The sequence below is a fragment of the Oryza sativa genome, chromosome 3 (genome assembly GCF_034140825.1).
Source record: "Oryza sativa Japonica Group chromosome 3, ASM3414082v1".
Taxonomy (NCBI): domain Eukaryota; kingdom Viridiplantae; phylum Streptophyta; class Magnoliopsida; order Poales; family Poaceae; genus Oryza; species Oryza sativa.
In genome coordinates, this window is record NC_089037.1 from 5,207,428 (window position 1) to 5,227,056 (window position 19,629).

The following is a 19,629-nucleotide window of genomic DNA, read 5'->3' on the forward strand; positions in this document are numbered from 1 at the left end:
AGGGGAATTAGGGTTTCTTCTCGAGATGGGCTTTGGGCCCAAATAGGAGTGACGCAGTAGGCCGGCGATTAGATTGGGTCTGTTACGAAATTAGGCTCTCTCTTTTTTCTTTTTCCTGAAGGAGATCGCGGCCACGTGCCGCGAAAATGACCTGTGTGTAGGGGGTGAAAACGGTACGAAAACAGATGAAAACAACCTTTATCATTTTCGTTTTCATATTTTTTTCGGAATCGGAAACCCCAGAAACGAAAACGGAAACGAATATTATCGAAAACGAAAACGGAGCGAAAACGAACCGGTGTGGATACGGTAACGAAAATTTATCGGAATACAAAACCCCTCAAACTGAGCTCCACAGCAAATATATTCTTCTATAACTTCATATAATTTGCATAACAAATATTCTAAACAAATTACAGCAAAACACTATGGTACAAGGTATAAACTATTAGTGCTTTCACTCCATCATCAGTACATACTACATAGTCATCAATCATCACATATCAGCAACACATATCAGTTCATCAATATTTCAGTACTTGAAGCGTACACAGTAACAAAGAGTGATAGAGGTGGAGCCGTGGAGGTTGAGGAACACCTGCTGCTGCTGGGCTAATGGCTGCTGAAAGGCGAGGCGTCGTGCATCAGTGGTGGTGAGGCTGTCGGCGGTGTGGCCAGTGGCCGGCGTCATCGGTGTCGTCCGCGTCGGCGGCGTCGGCGTCGTTGCCTCGTCGGTGGTGGTGGCGGCTACGAAAATGGTGGGGGCAAGGACGGAGCGAGAGAGAGGAAGGGCGGCGAGACGGCGGGGGCGAGGTCGCGAGGAGCCCACTAGCCGAGGCCGGCAGCCAGGCGGTCGGTGGTGGCGTGCTCGACCCCCTGGAGGCTGGATGCGCCGCCTCTCTCGATCTGTCTCTCTCATCTCTAGCCTCTGTAGGGTTAGCCAGTTAGGGACCTAGGGACTTGGGTTGGGCGGGAACTTGGGGAGGAATTATGGACTATTTGGATGGGCTTTTTTTACTTCGGAAATTCCGACAAACTTTCCGAAATTTTTCCGACCGATTTCGAGTTCCGACGGAAACTGCTATTATCATATTCGATTCTGTTTCCGAAAAAATATTTCCGTTTTTGATTCCGTTTCTGAGAAATTCCGAAAAAATTCCGACCGGTTGATTCCGTTTTCAAAAACAGGTCCGGAATCCGGAAAAATTCCGAACCGTTTTCACCCTACTTGTGTGTGAGGCGGAGAACGCCGCCGCAACGGACAAGCAAATCCGGGCCGCCGATGGAGGCAGCCGGCCGCGCTGGGACGCCGCAAAAACCGCAGCCACTCGAAATTCCCAGCGCCGCTCCCCGCCACAAGTCCGCGCCTCCTCGACGACCGCCCGCTCGAAACAATCTCCCGCTGCGCTGCGGCGGCGCTTCGAGGGCAGGGCGGCATGGCGGCGGCGGAGCGCCCGAGCAGGTCCGACGTCGACTTCGCCGACGTCTTCGGCGGCCCGCCCCGCCGCTCGTCCGGGCACGACAGCCTGAGGCGCTCGTCGATGGACTCGTCGTTCGGCTCAGCGACGAAGGGGAGGAGCGGGGCAGAGGAGAGGCCCGTGTTCGGGGACCGCACGAGCTCCGACCGGAGGAGGCAGCTCGGGCAGGAATTCTACAAGGACATATTCGCCGGGAGCGAGTCGATGTCACCTAGGCGGGGAGGCGCGGCGGGGGATCTGGATGTGTTTGGTGCGCAGGCCTCACCCGGTTCCACCAGCCGCCTGCATTCGAGGTACTACCTGGCTTGCTACCTAGTTTTTCAGTGAAGTGATATGAACAATTGTAGTGATTTGTTATGGAATCCTCTCTAACCAGGACAAATTTTGTTTAGCAAATGTGCCCCTATCCTCTATTTTGATTGATTTGTTATGGAATCCTCTCTAGCCAGGACAAATTTTGTTTAGCAAATGTGCCCCTTTCCTCTATTTTGATAATGATAAGTTGATTACTCTCTAGTTTTCAAGTAACTCATGATTCATGAATGATGAATAGTTACTTGTCGATCATAAAACTTAAATGCAGAGAAATGATACATTTACTTACTATTATCTGATCAGATGTTCTGAATTTTAGTTCCACTTAGACATGCACACAACTGCTGATTACACAACGTTTTGCTTTTTTTGTATGATGCATTTTACTTCCACATTTGTTTTGATTTTACTCATATCTACGTGTTTCAGCTTCTCCATGAAGTTCAACGGAGGCCTGGACAGTTCTGTCCCTACTTCTCCATCTCGGCATACATCCAACAAAAACGATGATGGAATATCATATGCTTACAGTGTTCCAACTTCACCTAATTCATCCATGAACAGCTTTCTAGCCCAAGGGGCACCCCAACAAGATTCCACAAAGAATCCTTTTTCATGGCATCGCTATCCCTTCTTATCCCGGTTTCGCTCTAACAGTGGAGATAAGAAGGACACCTCCCATTATGTCAGCTCTATGGACAGTGAATACGAAGGGACTCCTGTTAGCTTGGAAAGTAGCATTGCCAATAACAAGTTCCATTTTTCATTCTATAAATGGGGAGGGAAAGGTGCCGTTTTGGTATTGCCAACTACTGCACAGGAAAATGCTGGTGATATTGTTGGAGTAAGGAGTTTCCCTCAAGTGATTGTGCAAGGTATGGACCTAATTGATGAAGAAGATAGCACGTCAACTGCCACTGGAGCATCAAAGAGTCAGACTGATTACGAAGACTACAAATCTGGGAAAGATGTCTCGTTAGGGGCACTCTTAAAAACCAAGGATGGAGCCCTTCCTTTAGCTTTTGATGACTACGTGCTAGGCGATAAATCTGAAGAATCAGGTGTCCTTTTGTTTAGAGTTCTGTGCACATCCACATGTCATTATCGAAACATATTGTTGGTAGCGTTGACATCAAAGCTATCTGTTGTAAACATATTTTTTTGGGTCATTTGCAGTCGTTAAGGAAAGAAGAGTGGATAGATCTCTTTGTTTTTCAATCAGATTATTTTACTGTCATATAGAAAAGAGCATGTCTTTTTGCATGAATATTATGAAATCTTCTTTGCATGTTTTTAATGCAATTCTATAAATAAATGTATTGAAGCTGATGTGATTTGTTTGCAGGAACAAAACATAACACCAATAATGCAAAGAACAATGTATTAGGAGCTAGCCCCAGCTCTAAAAGTTCTCGGTCACCTTCAGGAGAGAAAAGTCGTGGCAGCAGAGTGAAAGGAAAAGTAAAGGACTTCATGAAAATATTTAGTCCTGAGAGTTCACCGAAGAGCAAACGAGATCGGACATCCAGTGGGAAAAACGGAAGCAAAAGTGGTCCTGAAGATAAATTTAGCATATCCAATTCGGAGGTCGATGACAATGTCAGAACAGCCAATATGAACAAGCAGAATGTGTTCCCTCCTGTACCCTCTCCAGTAAGTTGATCTTAGACCAGGATAATTCTCTGAATACTGATCAATTTCTTAGAAGTCTGTTTTTCTTTTGTGAGTACTGTCTTCAACAAGATAGGTGGTTTTATATTAGAAAGAAGAGTACACCTGTTGGATTAATCTTTGACTTGTTCCAGATCAGCGAAGCACAAGACAGGACGGAGATACCGGTTTTTACAGTGGATAATGAAATGGATTCAAAGGCAGATTTTGGAAGAAAAGAAGTTACACCTCCCTCTTTTGATGGTAAGATATGCATACCTTTGAATGAATTAAGATATTTTCTTTTCCTTTCTTCAGACAACTGCAGCAGTAAAACCATTGCCATGTTTTGCTAGTCTTAAAATCTCACGCATGTCATTCTTAACCTCTTGATGCTCGTGTTAATCATTCAGTGACTTTCTGCTAGTTATATTTGCAACAGTCACATTGAAATTATGGGACTACGGTAGAATTGTTTATTCATGTTCTGCTAGTTTTTTTCTCTGGAAGTTCCTTTTTAAGAGCATGTTTTTGTATGCTTGGTGTCATCATTTGTTTTCTGAAACTAGTGTTGCTTGTGTAATATTCAAGAATAACATATACAATATTTCTTCTTGTTCTGCTTACTAGAGTCAAGCGATGCCCAAACAAAATATAAGGTAGATGAGATAACAGATCTTGCGGAAGGTCCAGTGGAAGATCTTGAAGAATGTGTGGTATGTCATACTTGTGAAGTCATTATATGCTTCTAGGTCTAAGCAAATTCGAAAATTGTCTGCCCATTAAACAGATCATTGTAACCCAGTTAATTTGTCGACCAAAGCTGAAAGCTGCTTCCATTATTTGTCATTTGGCCTTTGTTTCTTGTTTGTATACATTATCTGCCTAACCTTATAATTGCATATATCCGTTTGTTTTGTTTTATAAACTAGGTTGAGGATGTCTCTGAAGATTTTATTCTTCGTAATAATGAGGAAAAAGAGCAAATAAAGGTAGTGCACACAACATGAATTGGTGTGGCAACTTGTCACTCCTTTCCCATTACCTTTCTTTTCCAATTCTGAACTTTCTTGCCCATTTCAATGTAGATTTCTGAATCCAAAATCTGGGAATGGTCAAAGGGAAAAGAAGGAAATATTAGGTCATTGCTTTCTACACTACAATATGTGAGTGCAAGAACATCTTTTGCATGTGATTTCATAGTACTCCCTCTGTTTCATAATGTAAGACTTTCTAGCATTGCCTACATTCATATACATTTTAATGAATCTAGACACACACATATGTTTAGATTCATTTATATCTATATGAATGTGGGCGATGCTAGAAAGTCTTACATTATGAAACGGAGGAAGTATATGCTATCAATTGTTTGCAATGAATGTGTGAGGTTAGTCGCTTTTCCTGGGGACTAGCTAAGCATGAGTAAGAGTTTTTGAGTAATTGAGATGATCGTGGAATGTAGCGTTTGGTCAAGTCCCCTGAGATATATAACACATTTGGTCACCGCCTTCGAGTGGTTTGACGAGCATGTCTTTGGTTGAAGTTGACTGACAATCTATTCTATCGAATATCTCTCTTACTACTCGGCATCGTGGTTAATATAATGAAAGGTGTCAACCGTGATTATGGACACACTAAGGATGAGTGGCTATTTATGCGTGTATGGATCCCACTCATCCAAATACATGTGTTGGTCATGTTGAACAATGGACGATATATTTCCTGGGGTGCCCACATATACTAACTCGGTTTCTAATAGCAATATTTCAACTTTTAAACCCACATTTGCATCCATTACCTCTTTTTTCTACCTTTTCAAAATTATTCTATTGTTCCTATTTTTGTTGATCACTTTGGAGTATGATATCGTGACAACTGTGCTTTTATTCTTTTTTGTGTTAACTTCTCGTGCTTCCTTAGGTTCTATGGCCTGAGAGTGGATGGAAACCAGTCCCCCTTGTTGATATAATTGAAGGAGCAGCTGTTAAGAAGGCCTATCAGAAGGCATTGTTATGCCTTCATCCAGATAAGTTGCAACAACGAGGAGCTGCTATGCATCAGAAGTATATAGCAGAAAAGGTTTTTGACATTCTACAGGTACTCTGGATTTATCCCAAATATTTTTTTCTGATTGACAATGAGTTGATGGCAAAAAATTTGTGAAGTTTATGGTATAGTTTTGTAGCAGATCTGGTATCATGTTGTTTTACTGAGGTTTCGTTTTGTGTTTTTTCCCTTATGGAATTATGCTAATGTAGAAGTGGTCCTCAGAATTATCTCAAATGCTATCCATTAAAAGTCACTAACAGCCAAGTTTTAAGCTTGTACCTATTTGGATATTAAACGGATTGCAGGTGTTATTTCTCCTTTTCAAGTTGATTTTCTTACAATGTAAAACACCTCGTGTGATTCTTGTGGTTCTCATTGAGAGTCGAGACAGTGAAAAAAATCAGGATTTTTGTAAAATAATTTACACAATATCTCCCTTTTTTTTTCAGGAGGCATGGAAAGAATTCAATACAGTTACTTTTGGATAGTATTCCTTAGATCCTATCGTTGTTTTGGCTCTATCATTCAGATATGGTGCTTGTTGTTGTCCACTTTAATGTACGGATGGTAATGCCCAGGATCACATTGGATATGGACATGGCCATGGGAGGCCATGATATGCATTTTTTTTTGAGGTATTGCAGTCCTCTTGCAGTCTGGTGAATTGCACTGTATGAATTTGCTTGCCTAAATGTAAGTACTTAGAAAAATAGCAGTTCTTGTACAAATTTTCCGGTTGTGGCAAATAAACGGGTGTATCCAGAGTATTGAAATTCTATAAATAGTGTGTGAGGCCTTTGTGTGTGTGTGTTGCAAAAATAGTATGTGAGACCTGGTTCTTGCTTGATCACTACAGTATGGTCTTGTAGTACTGAATTTTTCCAGTACGCTCACAGGTTACCTGAGAGGTGAGACTTGAGAGCCTTCCACGACCACCTGGATGCTCGTCATGTTTGATCTTGCTTTTGATTCTACAATCCCTCTGTTCAGATTGTGATTTTCAGAAGCTGGATTCTTAAAAGCTGATTGTCGATATTGTGTAATTTATTACTACGTGATACGTTAAGAACATCATCACTCGTAATCCACAAAAGCAGCTACATGCCAGTTTTTGGATTTAGTAGAAAATTAGATTTTGATTATGAAAATCCACTTCTAGTCTCAAGCGTGTGTGTGTGTGTTTATTTTTGATTCTGGGTGCAGAATAGTCAAGAACAAAAACAAACAAGGCCTAAGAAATTGTTGGCAAAAGAGTCATACATTATCCATTGGGCCTCACCCTGGTTCTTACCAAGTGGAGTATATTGTGTTTTCAGTTCTCTGTTCAATTAAACCCACTTGGTTCACGCATGATAACGATATGCATCTTCATTATCTTACAATATACAGCAACTTTATTTATATTATTATTTTGCTGGCCCAACTTGGGCCCATCCTAGCGATTTTGGACACTGGGTTGGGCTGTTTCAGTTTGCCGAGCCCATAAAAGCCAAAACCGTGTGCAAAACCCTCCTCGTCTAGCCTTTCCTCTCTACTCCTCATCACCGCCGCTGCCGCCGCCGGTCGCACGCCTCCTCCCACCGTCGGCGCGAGAAGATGCTCGACATCAACCTCTTCCGCACGGAGAAGGGCGGCGACCCGGAGCTGATCCGCAAGTCGCAGCGCAACCGCTCCGCCTCCGTCGAGCTCGTCGACGAGGTCATCGCCCTCGACGACCAGTGGCGCCAGAGTAAGAGAGGGGCTTCTCCTCACCCGGATTGATCGAACCCTTGCAGATCCGCGGTCCCTGATCCCTAGCTATACTTCTTCGCCGCAGGGCAGTTCGAGCTCGACAAAATCCGGCAGGAGCTCAACAAAACCAGCAAGGAAATCGGCAAGCTCAAGGCTGTACGTTCTTCTTCGATTTGATCCCCTTTTGTGGGCACGTCGTGGGGTTTTCGATTTGCGTGTGACGGTTAGCATGCCGCTGTGCAGAAAAAGGAGGATGCATCGGCTCTGATTCAGAGCACGGAAGAAATTAAGAAGAGGTTGGCTGCCAAGGAGACGGAGGTGCAGGAGGCCAAAGGCACGCTGGATGCCAAACTCGTGACGATCGGAAACATTGTGCACGAATCCGTCCCTGTCAGCGATGATGAGGTGCGTTCAAAGTGGAATGCTTAGATTTCGTGGTTCTAGGGTTAATTAGCACGGTTTTGGCTGTTTAGTTTGTTAGGTGTGCAGGTTTTGAAGTACTTGTCGACTTGTCTTACGTTTGTAATGCAGACAATAGAACAACTTGTTTGGTACAACTCTTTAGTGGCGTGGATTAAGAAGTTTTTGCTGTTGTATCTTAGGATGGCTTAGTAATACATGAGCAACATTGGATTGATTTGGGATAGGTTGGGTACATATGATCATGGCAATTATGGATCCAATTGTACAAATGTGAAACAGTCGCTCTGAATTCCTTTGAAATTATCTACGTAGATGTAGAGATTGATTCCTTCTTTGCAGGCAAACAATTTAATTGTACGGACATGGGGAGAGAAGAGGATGGAAGGGAATTTGAAGAATCACGTGGATCTTTGCAAGATGCTTGACATTGTAGCTTTGGAGAAAGGTATATGCTAAAAGAATTACTCTCATTTGAGTTACTTCCATTATAAAATGGTTGCTTAGTTTTAGTTTATTCAAAGTTCAAACCATAATTCTTTTCTCACTGATAGTTATCGGAATAACTTGTTTCTGCCTGAGATTCCATTATAGTTGCTTGTGGTTTTGTTCTTCTTTGGTTATTATCATTTCCAGCATTGCTCTTAAGATAGATTTCCCCACTATAGTTGCTTATTGATTGCTTGTCCATGCATTTCTCTTAAGATAGATTTCCATTTTGTTTCTCTTAATGGGACTATCTAGCAAGGAATCACCTTTTCTGTTTGAGTATAAAAACCCAACATCTTAGAATGAGTTGTTATTTAAGATCATGGATAATTGTTATTTGAGTAAAATTTAAAAAAAGGATCTTTGATCCCTATTCACAGAATCCCACTGTTGCCATTTTTTTCTGTTCTCTCACATTTATAGGTTACTTACTGCCTATCCAATTTTTGCAGGTGTTGATGTAGCAGGTGGAAGGGGTTACTATTTAAAGGATGAAGGTGTGCTACTGAACTTGGCATTGATAAATTTTGGACTTGCTTTTCTGAGAAAGCGAGGCTTCAAGCCAATGCAAACTCCTTTTTTCATGAGAAAGGAAACCATGGGAAAATGTGCCCAGTTGGCCCAATTCGACGAAGAGCTTTACAAGGCAAGACAAATGAAACTCTGGTTTTATACATATTACATTTGTATTGAGGATCGTAGTTGTGGTTTTTAATGTTTTCACGAATTAAAATATGTTTGGTAATCATCAATATACTATTTTGCTGTTCTATGTTCACAAATTTGTAGTAACTATAGTTAAGCAGCATGGAAATGATACATTCAGTCTGATCAAGTGTAATTTCAGTGGTATGATGTCAGTTTTTTTCTTTAATGTAACAAGTTCATAAAAAGTAGTTCCATTTGACAGCTAACAGGCGATGGAGAGGAAAAGTATCTCATAGCTACATCTGAGCAACCGTTGTGTGCGTATCATCTTGGTGATCGAATTTATCCTGCTGAATTGCCAATTAGGTGGGTAATGTCTAAATTTAGGGTTTGGTTTGGTTTGGTTGATGTGCGCTAGCAGTTTGATGATAATTTTGCCAATTTAGATATGCTGGATATTCCACCTGTTTCCGGAAAGAAGCTGGTTCACATGGGAGGGACACGGCTGGTATCTTCAGAGTCCACCAATTTGAAAAGATCGAACAATTCTGTGTCACAAGTCCAAATGACAATGAATCTTGGGAGATGCATGAAGAAATGATTAAAAATTCAGAAGATTTCTACAAGGAGGTAGAGATCAGAAGCTTCGTACATCTTAAGCACCTTGTTACATCCTGAACTGTCTTTTGATGTCTAATAATTTCTTCATTGTCCATTATACAGATTGGCCTACCGTATCAACTTGTCTCCATCGTGTCTGGTGCTCTTAATGATGCTGCAGCTAAGAAGTATGATTTAGAAGCATGGTTCCCTGCATCAAAAACCTACAGGGAATTAGTGTCCTGCTCAAATTGCACAGATTTTCAAGCAAGGAGACTTGGTATAGGTTATGGCCAGAAAAAGGTATCATTTCACTTGGATGCTGGTGGATCAAATTATCTTAAAATTCATCTGTTATTACCAATGATTTAATGTTCAAATTGCAGAATGACGAACAATCCAAGCAATTTGTTCATATGTTGAACTCAACATTGACTGCCACTGAGAGGACCCTTTGCTGTATTTTGGAGAACTTCCAGAGGGAGAATGGTGTTGAAGTTCCAAAAGCATTGCAACCTTACATGGGTGGAATCGATTTCCTTCCTTTCAAGCTGGATAGCAAACAAGTTGCTCAACTCCAAATCAAATAAGACAGTCAAAGGTCTCTACCTCTAACAATCCCCTTTCTCTAACATGTGCGTTTTCTTTTTCATTTGGGTATAATCTTGACAGGGAAATGCTATCTGAGCTAGATGAGGAATCAACAAAGATTTCTTGCTTTCAGACACTACTGGATATTATTCATACTTATAGCAATGATCATGATGTTACAGTTTTGACTCTCATTTTGGTGTCTTGATTAGCCCATTGTCTGACCATGTACTGGCACAGTGATATTGCATAGAATGTCTGGCAATCTTGGATATCTGCGTTTTGTTTACCGTAAAAGATGTATTCATTTTCAAGGCCTTTCGTGCCTATACTAATTTGTGGCATACAGTGACGCTATTACTACTTGTCTGAATATTTGTTATAATCGGCTTGTTATGGCCAATAAAGTTTTATTCTCGTCTGCTTGTTGGCTTATTAGCTACAGTTAAAATTTAAATTTTGATACTTAATTTTGTAGTTCATTTTGGCGATCTTTTTCAGCGTAGCAAAAGAAATATTGCTTCATATATTTTTCTATCGTCACCTGTTGAAGCTATTCACTCCCTCCGCCCTAACTTTTTATAGCGTTGTCACCGAGCTGTGCTTCTTTTGTTAATTACTCATTGGGAGAGGCGCTTGTGCTGTCAATCAATGCCAGTGGCTACATGAGCTAATTCATGGTGGGTACTGTAGTGTCACCGCCAACTCCTGGATAGAGGTGAAAACGGATGGATATTTCCCGATCGATTGCCTGATTGCCTGACTCGTTTGAAAATTTTGGGAGAGAAAATAGGATACCCGTACTATAGCTCGTGGAGACAATATTGGAGAGGATATCAGTTACTCAGAGCTCATGGAGAATAAAATGGGATATCCGTTACTCAAATTTCGAATCTGAAATTACAGGTTAGGATACGAGAGAAGCTATATCGTTGGGTCAAGTTATCTTATGATGAGATAAGAGGATACTTCCTCCGTCCCAGAAAAGGTGTCGTTTTAAAGAATCATACACAAATGAGTGTTCAGCACAAATGACTAAATTACCCTTAATTATTAGATTCAACTCCCATTTGAATACAGCCCAGAATGTTCCACACAATTGCAACTATTGCAGTAAAAAAATGAATCAACAACATACTGAATGTCGCTCCGCATCAGAAAAGTATCCACATGCATGCTGCTCCTCGGTGAGTAACTGGAAGCCGTCGGCACCGACCACCGAGCACCCCACCACCACGGTGCTCGTCGGTGAGTACCTGGACGCTGTCGGCGCCGAGCAACCCACCACCATGGCGCCTACATCCACCTCGCCTTCCTCCACTTGCCTGCTGTGATTCGACGTCCAGTTCCGCCACCCTCCGCTTGGGTGCAACCCTTCTGGCCAGTCAAGCCGTGACCTCCAAAGCCACAACGGGCAGTGAATCGGCGCCCGCCTACCGCACCATTGCCACGCGCCCACGCCGACTGTGGAGGGGAGAGGAAAGGCGAGGTGAGTAGGCTAGGGATTGGGGATATAGGGACCGGATCGAGGTGGGAGAGAGTGGGGATTAGGGTTGGGAGTGGCAGATGAACCGGATCACGATGGGGAAGATTGGGGATTGTGTGGGGGGCGGCGATGGAGGACGACGGAGATTGGGGATCGGCACGGTGGCTCCGGGCAAGCGCAAACCAGTCAAGATGGGGGCGAGAGGATGGAGCGATGGGGGCGAGACCGCGAGAGGATAAGATCGGTCGTGAAAAAAAAACGCTTCGTTTTTTCTGGTCCACTTCCACGCATAGGGAGTAGTGAGGCCCACCACTTCTCTGAACGAACGGCATTTTTTCTGGGACAAGCCAGGGGTGGTAAAACGGCAACTTTTCTGGGACGGAGGAAGTATTCATTTGTTGTCAAAATGAACCCTACATCCCTACCAAGTTTTAAGGCAAGGGCTGTTCAGATTGTAGCCAAAATAAATCTTATCAATATTGTCAAAATTTTGGCAGGATTTCTTATGTATTGACCAAATTTGGCAAGAAATTAAACGTAGACATTTACCAAAAAATAGTATGGTTGAAAATGGTATCAAAGTGAACATGCCCTTAACTTCACCAAAATTTTGCAAGATAACAATCTAAATAGGACCAGAACTTATCTCCACTACCAAACTTTGGACCTACTAGAAGCTGTGTCACAAAAATCTAGTAAAGATAGCAAACCAAATAAAACCTACATATTTCAACCCAACCAAATATTAGCAATGCTAAATTGTAGCATGACTAAAATTTGATAGAGTTGATTTAGGTAGTAAACAACCCACAACTGATGGGTAGGAGTAACGAGTAACGAACGACCTGTAAGCGGCGCTCTACTGCTACCGAGTAGAAGTCGTGAAGGTAAGATATCAGAAATTCAGAACGGTACGTTCATGTGAAATGGCAGGACCATCAGCCAGCCTCCCTAGAGGCCAGGGTAAGAGATAAGCAAAATTTATGATCTAGCCGATTGTGATTTGGGTCAGGGGACCATTAGACAGCACAGTAAATTGGAGTATTTACTGCCTCCATCAAGTTAACTAGTACTATACTGATACTAATGCTTTAGTGGGCACTGTTAGAGCACCCACAATAATAAAGTAAGGTGTTATCTATAAAACATGTACATCTCAGCAATAAACTAGATTAATAGTAAACTACTTTAATAGTATGTCTACATGGGTATTTATAACTCTCTAATCCATTGCCTCGTTTTTCTCTATAGACTATCTCTAGGTTAGTAGATAGTTTTCCTCTCTCTCTTCATTTAATCTTTTCCAAGTAGATAAATATGCTGACATGGATCTCTTGTAGAGAGCCTATAAATAACCATTGCGAGTGCCTTTAGTACACAGAGTACAGGGGAGGTTGGAGCGCCAAATGACACAAAAACGTAATCTGGCAATCATGTCAAGGAAACAATTCTCGACTAGTTATACATTAGTACTATCTTCTTTGAAAATAAAAACTGGTAATTGATCAGACGGAAAATGAAAAGTATCCAAACTTAGTTTTCGGCAGAGGTTTGAGACAGGTGTGCTGGCCACGTTCACTAATTCAATAATGATAAATTGTCATTTGTCAACTATATTTTACTTTTCACGGAAAGAATATGCCTTCCAAATTTTGAATAACATGTGTTTGTGCATAATAATAACATGAGAATTGGCTAATTGCTGTGAATGATTGGGGGGAAACACGGTAGTACGTTAATAATCAGCCCCCACGTTAATGATTGTGTTCCTGTACCATAAGCACTTGCACAATTGCACTTCCATCGGAAATTATAGCTAGTACCCTTGATTGTGAAGTCACCCATTTGAAATAGTACTCCTACCCATATTCGAACTAACGACCAGTAGAACGAATTCTACAGCCAGGTCAACCACAAGAGTACAGGTAATATTCAAACTGAGCAGAGCATTTGAGCAAATAGTTGTTTTTATTTAACAGAATCAGTTTTAGTCCAGCTAAAAAGCTGTATCAGTGCCGAGATTCGAGCAGAGTATTATTGAGTTTAACATGCCACTAATCAGCTCAAAGATTCCAGACAGTTTCCATGCAATATGTCTGTAAAGAAGAAATAGGACCCCGGCTACAAAAAGTCCCAAATGGCAACAAAAATATACTCCAGCATTTGGGACCATTAGCGATGAGATAAAGTATAAAGAAACAAGTGACAACTTGGCACCGTAGTCATGAGATCTTCTAACATTCATGGCTCCGTGGATCGTCCTTTCATTTTGAATGAATTGATTTTTTTTTATTAAGCTTGCACAGGGCTCATCCTTTCGAGAAAGTATGCTATTCGGTTCAAATTGTTATTTAAAAATATGCTTAAAATATGAATAATTGGCGCAAGTCTGGGCGTCAGTTCGTTGTAAAGAAATTAAAGTGCAGTAAATGCCTTGGTTATCCTCTCTCCATCCCAATATAAGTGCACTTAATATCCTTATAGTGATGGTGTATGTCATATGTACTTATATTTAGGGTGCGTTTAGTTCACGCTAAAATTAAATGTTTGATTGAAATTAGAACGATTTGATGAAAAAGTTAAAAGTTTGTTTGTGCAGGAAAGTTTTAATGTGATGAAAAAATTAGAAGTTTGAAAAAAAAATTTGGAACTACACTCGGCCTCAGATGGAGGGAGTATTTTAGTTTTCAAAACTTCATCGTAGACAGAATGAGTACCCCCATCCCCCACGAGTTCCAAAATCTTCGGTTTTTTAAAGTGAGTAAATCTTCATTTCAAATCAAAAGCACCATAAAAAAATCAAAATCAAAAAGGGATTCTGGCACTTTCTCCTCCCCTGAAACCTGCCATTAGCACAGCTCTCCATAGAGGCTGTCTGTCTGTCGTTTCTCTCACTAGTCATTACAAGCTCCAATTAATGTACTGTACGAATATACTCTCTCCATTTAAAATAAATTAACTTCTAACTATAAATCTAAATATAGTCTATTTTAATTTAACTCCGTTTGTTTTAGAATATAAGATCTAATACTTAAAAAAGATAAATCACTTTTTAGATTCGTAATATTAGAATATATTTTATCTAATACTCCCTCCATTCATAAATATAAGAGATTTTGGTTGAATGTAACGTGTCCTACTATAATGAATCTGGACATCTTCTTTATTTAGGGACATGTCACATCCAACGAAAATTCCTCATAGTTAGGGACGGAGGGAGTACTAGTTTATTATATTTTTTGAGACATTGATTTATTAGGACGGAGAGTGCACAGGAGGCAGAGCTTTCAAAAAAAGAAAGGAAGTGAGAGGGATAAATAAATAAATAAAAATTGAAAAAGACAAGGCGATAAATTACAAAAACGACCCTCCCATAGGGGCCCCTGTTCCGCGGTGCTTTTCCCCAGCCATCACGAGACCTCCCCCAAAAAAACCAAGCAAACGCCACAGCCACTCCACCAGACCACCACCACCACCACCACCCCACCCAGCTGGTGCGCCTCCAAGAATTCCTCCTCCTCTTCCTCGGATTCCTTCCCCCTCTTCGGCGGCGGGCTCCCCCACCGGCACCGGCGTCCCCGCTCCCGGCGTCGCCATTGGCCTCCTCCCTCGTCTCTGCTCGACGGTAAGCTGCCCGTTTGCTTTTCTTGGCTGTCCCAGGTGCGGCAAGATCTTGGCCTGGATCTGCCGCTCCGGGCTCTCTTGGCTTTCTTGGTTTTGCCTGGTTCTTGATTCGGTAGGAGGGCCCGACGGGGGGATTACGGGTTGTCGTTCGTTCATGTCAAAAAATCTGTTCTTAGCGTGAGTCACCGTGGAGTTATTTCGGGGAAGTTTCAGTTCAGTTTGGTAGGTGTACCAGATGTTGCTTTCGTAGCAATAGTGCAGCCTGTTTAGTTTTACCAGAACATGTTGTTGGAATTAAGGTGATGTATGTGACACTGCTCCCTTATTGACTAGTTTTAGTAATGGAAATACAAGTTGGTACGTACCTTGTTTGTTGTATTGTTAAAAAAGAGTGATTTTTTGGGTACTGTTTTGGGTGCTGGCTGAAGATCATTGCTGCATTAACCGCGGCACCATGTAAAAAGGAGTAATCTTTAACATATCCTTTAGTGGACACTAGGTGGGAAAATGAACAGTAGATCCGATCTGTTGGTTCTCGCTTCAAATGAGAGCTCTGTAAATGTATGTACGCTTTGATTCAAATTACTTCTGGTAGAAGTAGAAGAGGAAGTCCAGCCAAAAGCAACACTTGCAATTCTCCTAGCGGTAAGACTAAACTGGTGTTTGACATTGGAAATGACTAGCTTCATGGTAATCCGCTGGCTGATGTTCTCTCCAAACTCAAACTTAACAAATATCGAAGTAAATGTTCAAGGGTCAAGGGCTGAATTGGTGAACAGTATTCATTGCAAGAGTTATTGGAAGAACTCTTAGCCTTTCCTAGTATTCCAGATCTTTTATTTTCATATCATGTGACTAATGCAGATGCTATGGTTAGCAAGCTAGTAACTAGTAAGACTAGAAGAGAGAACACTGAACTAATGTGCCTTATTTTCTTCTTGGTAATTAGCTGATTTAAAAATTTTAGTATAGACGGGGAGCATTTTTGTAATGTTTTTACATTTCTTCTAGAAAATCTTTGAGCTAACCTTTTCATCATTCAACATAATCCTTCCTTTTCATTGTTGTATCTAAGTTTTGTTATTCCCTGCTGAAAGCTTTTAATCTACCTAGAACAAGAAAGAAATGCTATCAAATACTAGCACTTGTTGAAATTGATCCTTCATATCTGAATGTCCCACCTGCTTATTTGCAGGAATATGAAGTTAAGGCCAAAAAGACCTGGATGGAAGTCACTTATGCCTCTGCAGTTGAGCAGGAAATCTGCACTGCGTTTCTTTTTGTTTCCCAAGGTTCAGGCTGCGGGTCAATCTCCAGATGACACACCAGTTTATCTTAATGTGTATGATTTAACACCCATGAATGGCTATGTATATTGGGCAGGCCTTGGTATATTTCACTCCGGAATTGAAGGTTCTTCTCTCTGCCATGTACACCTTTTCCAAAAGTGCAATTTGTATGATGGCTTATTTTCTCTGCATTCTTCACTGCTGCTTGATGTTTTAGAAAGAGTAGAGCTAATAATCAACACTACTTTCTTTCTCTTATCAAGTTGTTACTAAAGCATGCATTGAGAAAGCAAGTCTTTCCATGAATGACCATTGCCTTTGTAGTGCTTGCTTCTTGGTGATAAATTATGTTTCCTTCCCTAAGGATTTCTACTAGTAGTAACTTAACTGTAGTATCTCTCATCAGACATCACCACCAGTAGCCAAATAACTTTCAGTGCTAGCGTGTTTCATATGAAATGAGTACCAGGGAAAGCTATGAGAGTGGGGAGGGGCACCAATTTGGTGAATTGTAAAAAAACATTGTTGTGCTTGCTTTGTGTACAAAGGGAAGGAGGATGAGCACTTTGATAGTGCTGGGCTACATGCTGGACTTAGGGTAGTGCTAGTATTTAGGGGTGCAAGGGTTTGGGGAGTTTAAGATGTTACAAGGGCCAACAACAATAACCCCTTAGTAATTTGACCAAGTATTGTTTAATGTTGCTAGTTCATGGTCACAAGTTTTGGGAATTCCCACTAGATCATTTTTGAACTGGTGGTGGCACATCATTGTTACTCTGATATATTCCATTGTCACATATGATTTAATGGAGGATATGAATATTGGATAACTCATTTGTGCACGTTTGGCTGGTTTGTAAAGAAAAAAAAAATGCACCAGTGTAGTTTCTATTTTTGTCACAGACTACTAAAGATATGCTATGCTGCTTGCAAAATATGGAAGACAACAAATAAGGCTAATAACTGGTTACAGAGAGAGGAGAAAATGTGGCTTGATCTTTTGGTTATACATCTTATTGAATGGCTTTCTTTTGAAAGAATATTTCAGCTCTGGTTTATTGAATAACATATTATCCTGATTTGCCTTTGTCTCATCTGCAGTTCATGGTGTTGAATATGCATTTGGAGCACATGACTACCCCTCAAGTGGAGTATTTGAAGTAGAGCCTCGTCAATGCCCTGGTTTCAGATTCAGGAAATCGATATTTCTCGGTACAACATGCTTAGATCCCATTCAAGTTAGGCAATTCATGGAGCTACAGTCAGTGAACTACAATGGAGATACTTACCACCTTATCACAAAGAACTGCAACCACTTTTGCAAGGACATGTGTTACAAATTGACTGGTAACAAAATTCCAAAATGGGTAAATCGCCTCGCCAGAATAGGTACCATACCTTTATTCAACCACTAATGCTTATATTAGCTGTTCAAGGTCTCCTACAAAGTCAAGGAAATTATGAAACCAATGACTGCATCTGAATGTGCTTAGTCAGAATGCATTGAGCAGTCTGACAGTTACCGCCATCATATTTTGCCCACAAATTATCGGCTCCACTTCACTTTCCAGAAATATGCTTACTGAAGTTTCTTATTATCTTCATTGATCATTGTGTAAAGAAAAAACTACTTTAGCAATCACATCATCTCTGCTAGTGCAACTCTTTACAGTAATTTGACTTAGGATTCTCTGTGAGAAGGAAGAAAATTTTCAAAATAAAAAAGAAAGGAAAATGATGACTTGTTTGTATAGATGCACTCGGCACCACTTTGTGCCATCTTCTAAAAGATTTTGGATGTCCTTTTTTTTAAGAAACACAAGCACTGCAACATGCATAAAGCCAGTTTTTGCGTTAAGCAGCAGGACCAATCCAGCAGCTTCATCCATTAATTTAAGACATTGGCTTCTTGTCATAACGATTTGGAGCTTCCGCTGGTATTTGAGATTCTTATTATCAAGCTGGAACTCTGTGTCTTTTCTCTCTGTAGGTGCCATTTGCAACTGCCTTCTGCCAGAATCACTCAAGATATCCCCAGTCGGCCATGATCCAAACAGTCGACCTGAAGATTGTGAGAAAAGGCGGCTGAGGAACCCGTTGAGCTGCTTCTCTTCGATCTCGAGCCAGAGGCAGCTGCCCCCATCTTCCCCGTTCCCGACATCACCTGTGAAAGAGCCTCTTGCGTACAGTTCATCAAGGAAATCCAGCGCTCCATCACTGAGGAATAGGTAGCCTGGCCTCCCTTGTGTAACTTTTGATACCAAGTTAGGCTAATTTGGTCAGTGGCAACATCTGGAGGGCACTACCCTGCATGCTGCCGCAACTGTCAGCTAATTCTTTTTGCTCGGTATCAGTCAAAATGCTTGGTGGTGTTGTTGTATCATGTAAGTGGAACTAATGCGAGTGAGTCACCTGGAGAGGTGTCTCTGTGTGGGTGAGAGTGAATGCCTCTCAATTCTACCCACCCCCTGTACTGATCATGAGACACGAACCGGGATGTATTTTGTATATTATTAATCCACTATTCTTTCAGCTGTTGTAGCTGCCTGACCTGCTACTAGTATTTGTTTTTCCTTTTACTAGCTGCTACTAGAATTTCTGTCCAATTCCCTAAAAAAAAGCATTTCTGTGCAAACTGCTGTTGTAGAATAGAAGTACACATCGTACGGTGGTGGCCGTAGGCCCTGTTTAGATCTAAAGTTTTTTTTCCAAATTTTCAACTTTCCATCACATCAAACTTTCATACATACAGCTTTTCTACCATATTGTACCAATTTTAACTAAACTTCTAAACTTCAGTGTGAACTAAACACAGTCTACATATCAGTTCACCAGGCAACCAAAACTAATGGCGTTCTGATCTGGATGTGAGGCTCAAATGCTCAATCATTGGCAAGATGATCATTCCTTCTCGCTTGGACCGGGCCCACCGTCGTGGAGAGTGGACAGTGGCGCTGAAAATTCCTCAGTTCCATCCTCATCGACTCCGTCTGCGTCGTCGTACAACCTCCCCCACGACCACGATCCATCCATCCATCCATCCATGGGGGGAGGAATACTGGATAAGAACGCCCATATCCCATATCCTGTATGCCTCCAGGAGTAAGCAAAGGCAAGCTAGGCCTCCTTTGGTGTTCTCTGCACTGCACCGCAACCCCACACGCTTCCCGCGCTGATTGCTCCCTCGGCGAGCCACTGCACCAGGGCATATGCAGCGTCCGTGCCATCAAAGCGCCCCCGATCGCGACGTCTCGTG

The 19,629-nt window shown here is 41.6% G+C and overlaps 2 protein-coding genes and 1 pseudogene across 3 annotated transcripts; all 3 read left to right on the top strand.

The window, feature by feature from the left end:
• Window positions 1–1,256: 1,256 nt before the first annotated feature.
• LOC4331953 (J domain-containing protein required for chloroplast accumulation response 1) lies at window positions 1,257–6,314 on the top strand. The gene is made up of 9 exons (XM_015776779.3): window positions 1,257–1,771; window positions 2,223–2,854; window positions 3,139–3,446; window positions 3,599–3,707; window positions 4,074–4,159; window positions 4,376–4,435; window positions 4,532–4,609; window positions 5,367–5,543; window positions 5,945–6,314. Exons 1-9 carry the CDS (start codon window positions 1,437–1,439, stop codon window positions 5,981–5,983), a joined length of 1,824 nt encoding a protein of 607 aa, XP_015632265.1. The 5' UTR covers window positions 1,257–1,436; the 3' UTR covers window positions 5,984–6,314.
• Window positions 6,315–7,010: 696 nt separating this feature from the next.
• Window positions 7,011–10,396, top strand: LOC4331954 (serine--tRNA ligase-like; annotated as a pseudogene). Its single transcript, XR_001544021.3, has 9 exons — window positions 7,011–7,224; window positions 7,312–7,382; window positions 7,470–7,631; window positions 7,989–8,094; window positions 8,588–8,781; window positions 9,046–9,149; window positions 9,230–9,413; window positions 9,507–9,686; window positions 9,770–10,396. The product of XR_001544021.3 is annotated as a serine--tRNA ligase-like (transcript).
• Window positions 10,397–14,838: 4,442 nt separating this feature from the next.
• On the top strand, window positions 14,839–18,929 carry LOC4331955 (deSI-like protein At4g17486). The gene is made up of 4 exons (NM_001417316.1): window positions 14,839–15,085; window positions 16,280–16,497; window positions 17,475–17,762; window positions 18,364–18,929. Exons 2-4 carry the CDS (start codon window positions 16,284–16,286, stop codon window positions 18,603–18,605), a joined length of 744 nt encoding a protein of 247 aa, NP_001404245.1. The 5' UTR covers window positions 14,839–15,085; window positions 16,280–16,283; the 3' UTR covers window positions 18,606–18,929.
• The last annotated feature ends 700 nt before the right edge of the window (window positions 18,930–19,629 follow it).

Excerpts from the sequence above, each read along its gene's own strand:
- LOC4331955 (NM_001417316.1), top strand. The coding sequence starts at position 16,284 with ATGAAGTTAAGGCCAAAAAGACCTGGATGGAAGTCACTTATGCCTCTG. Across the intron at positions 16,498-17,474 it reads ATTTCACTCCGGAATTGAAG|TTCATGGTGTTGAATATGCA; the intron begins GTTCTTCTCTCT and ends TCTCATCTGCAG. Across the intron at positions 17,763-18,363 it reads AAATCGCCTCGCCAGAATAG|GTGCCATTTGCAACTGCCTT; the intron begins GTACCATACCTT and ends TTCTCTCTGTAG.
- LOC4331953 (XM_015776779.3), top strand. The coding sequence starts at position 1,437 with ATGGCGGCGGCGGAGCGCCCGAGCAGGTCCGACGTCGACTTCGCCGAC. Across the intron at positions 4,436-4,531 it reads AGGAAAAAGAGCAAATAAAG|ATTTCTGAATCCAAAATCTG; the intron begins GTAGTGCACACA and ends ATTTCAATGTAG. Across the intron at positions 5,544-5,944 it reads AGGTTTTTGACATTCTACAG|GAGGCATGGAAAGAATTCAA; the intron begins GTACTCTGGATT and ends TTTTTTTTTCAG.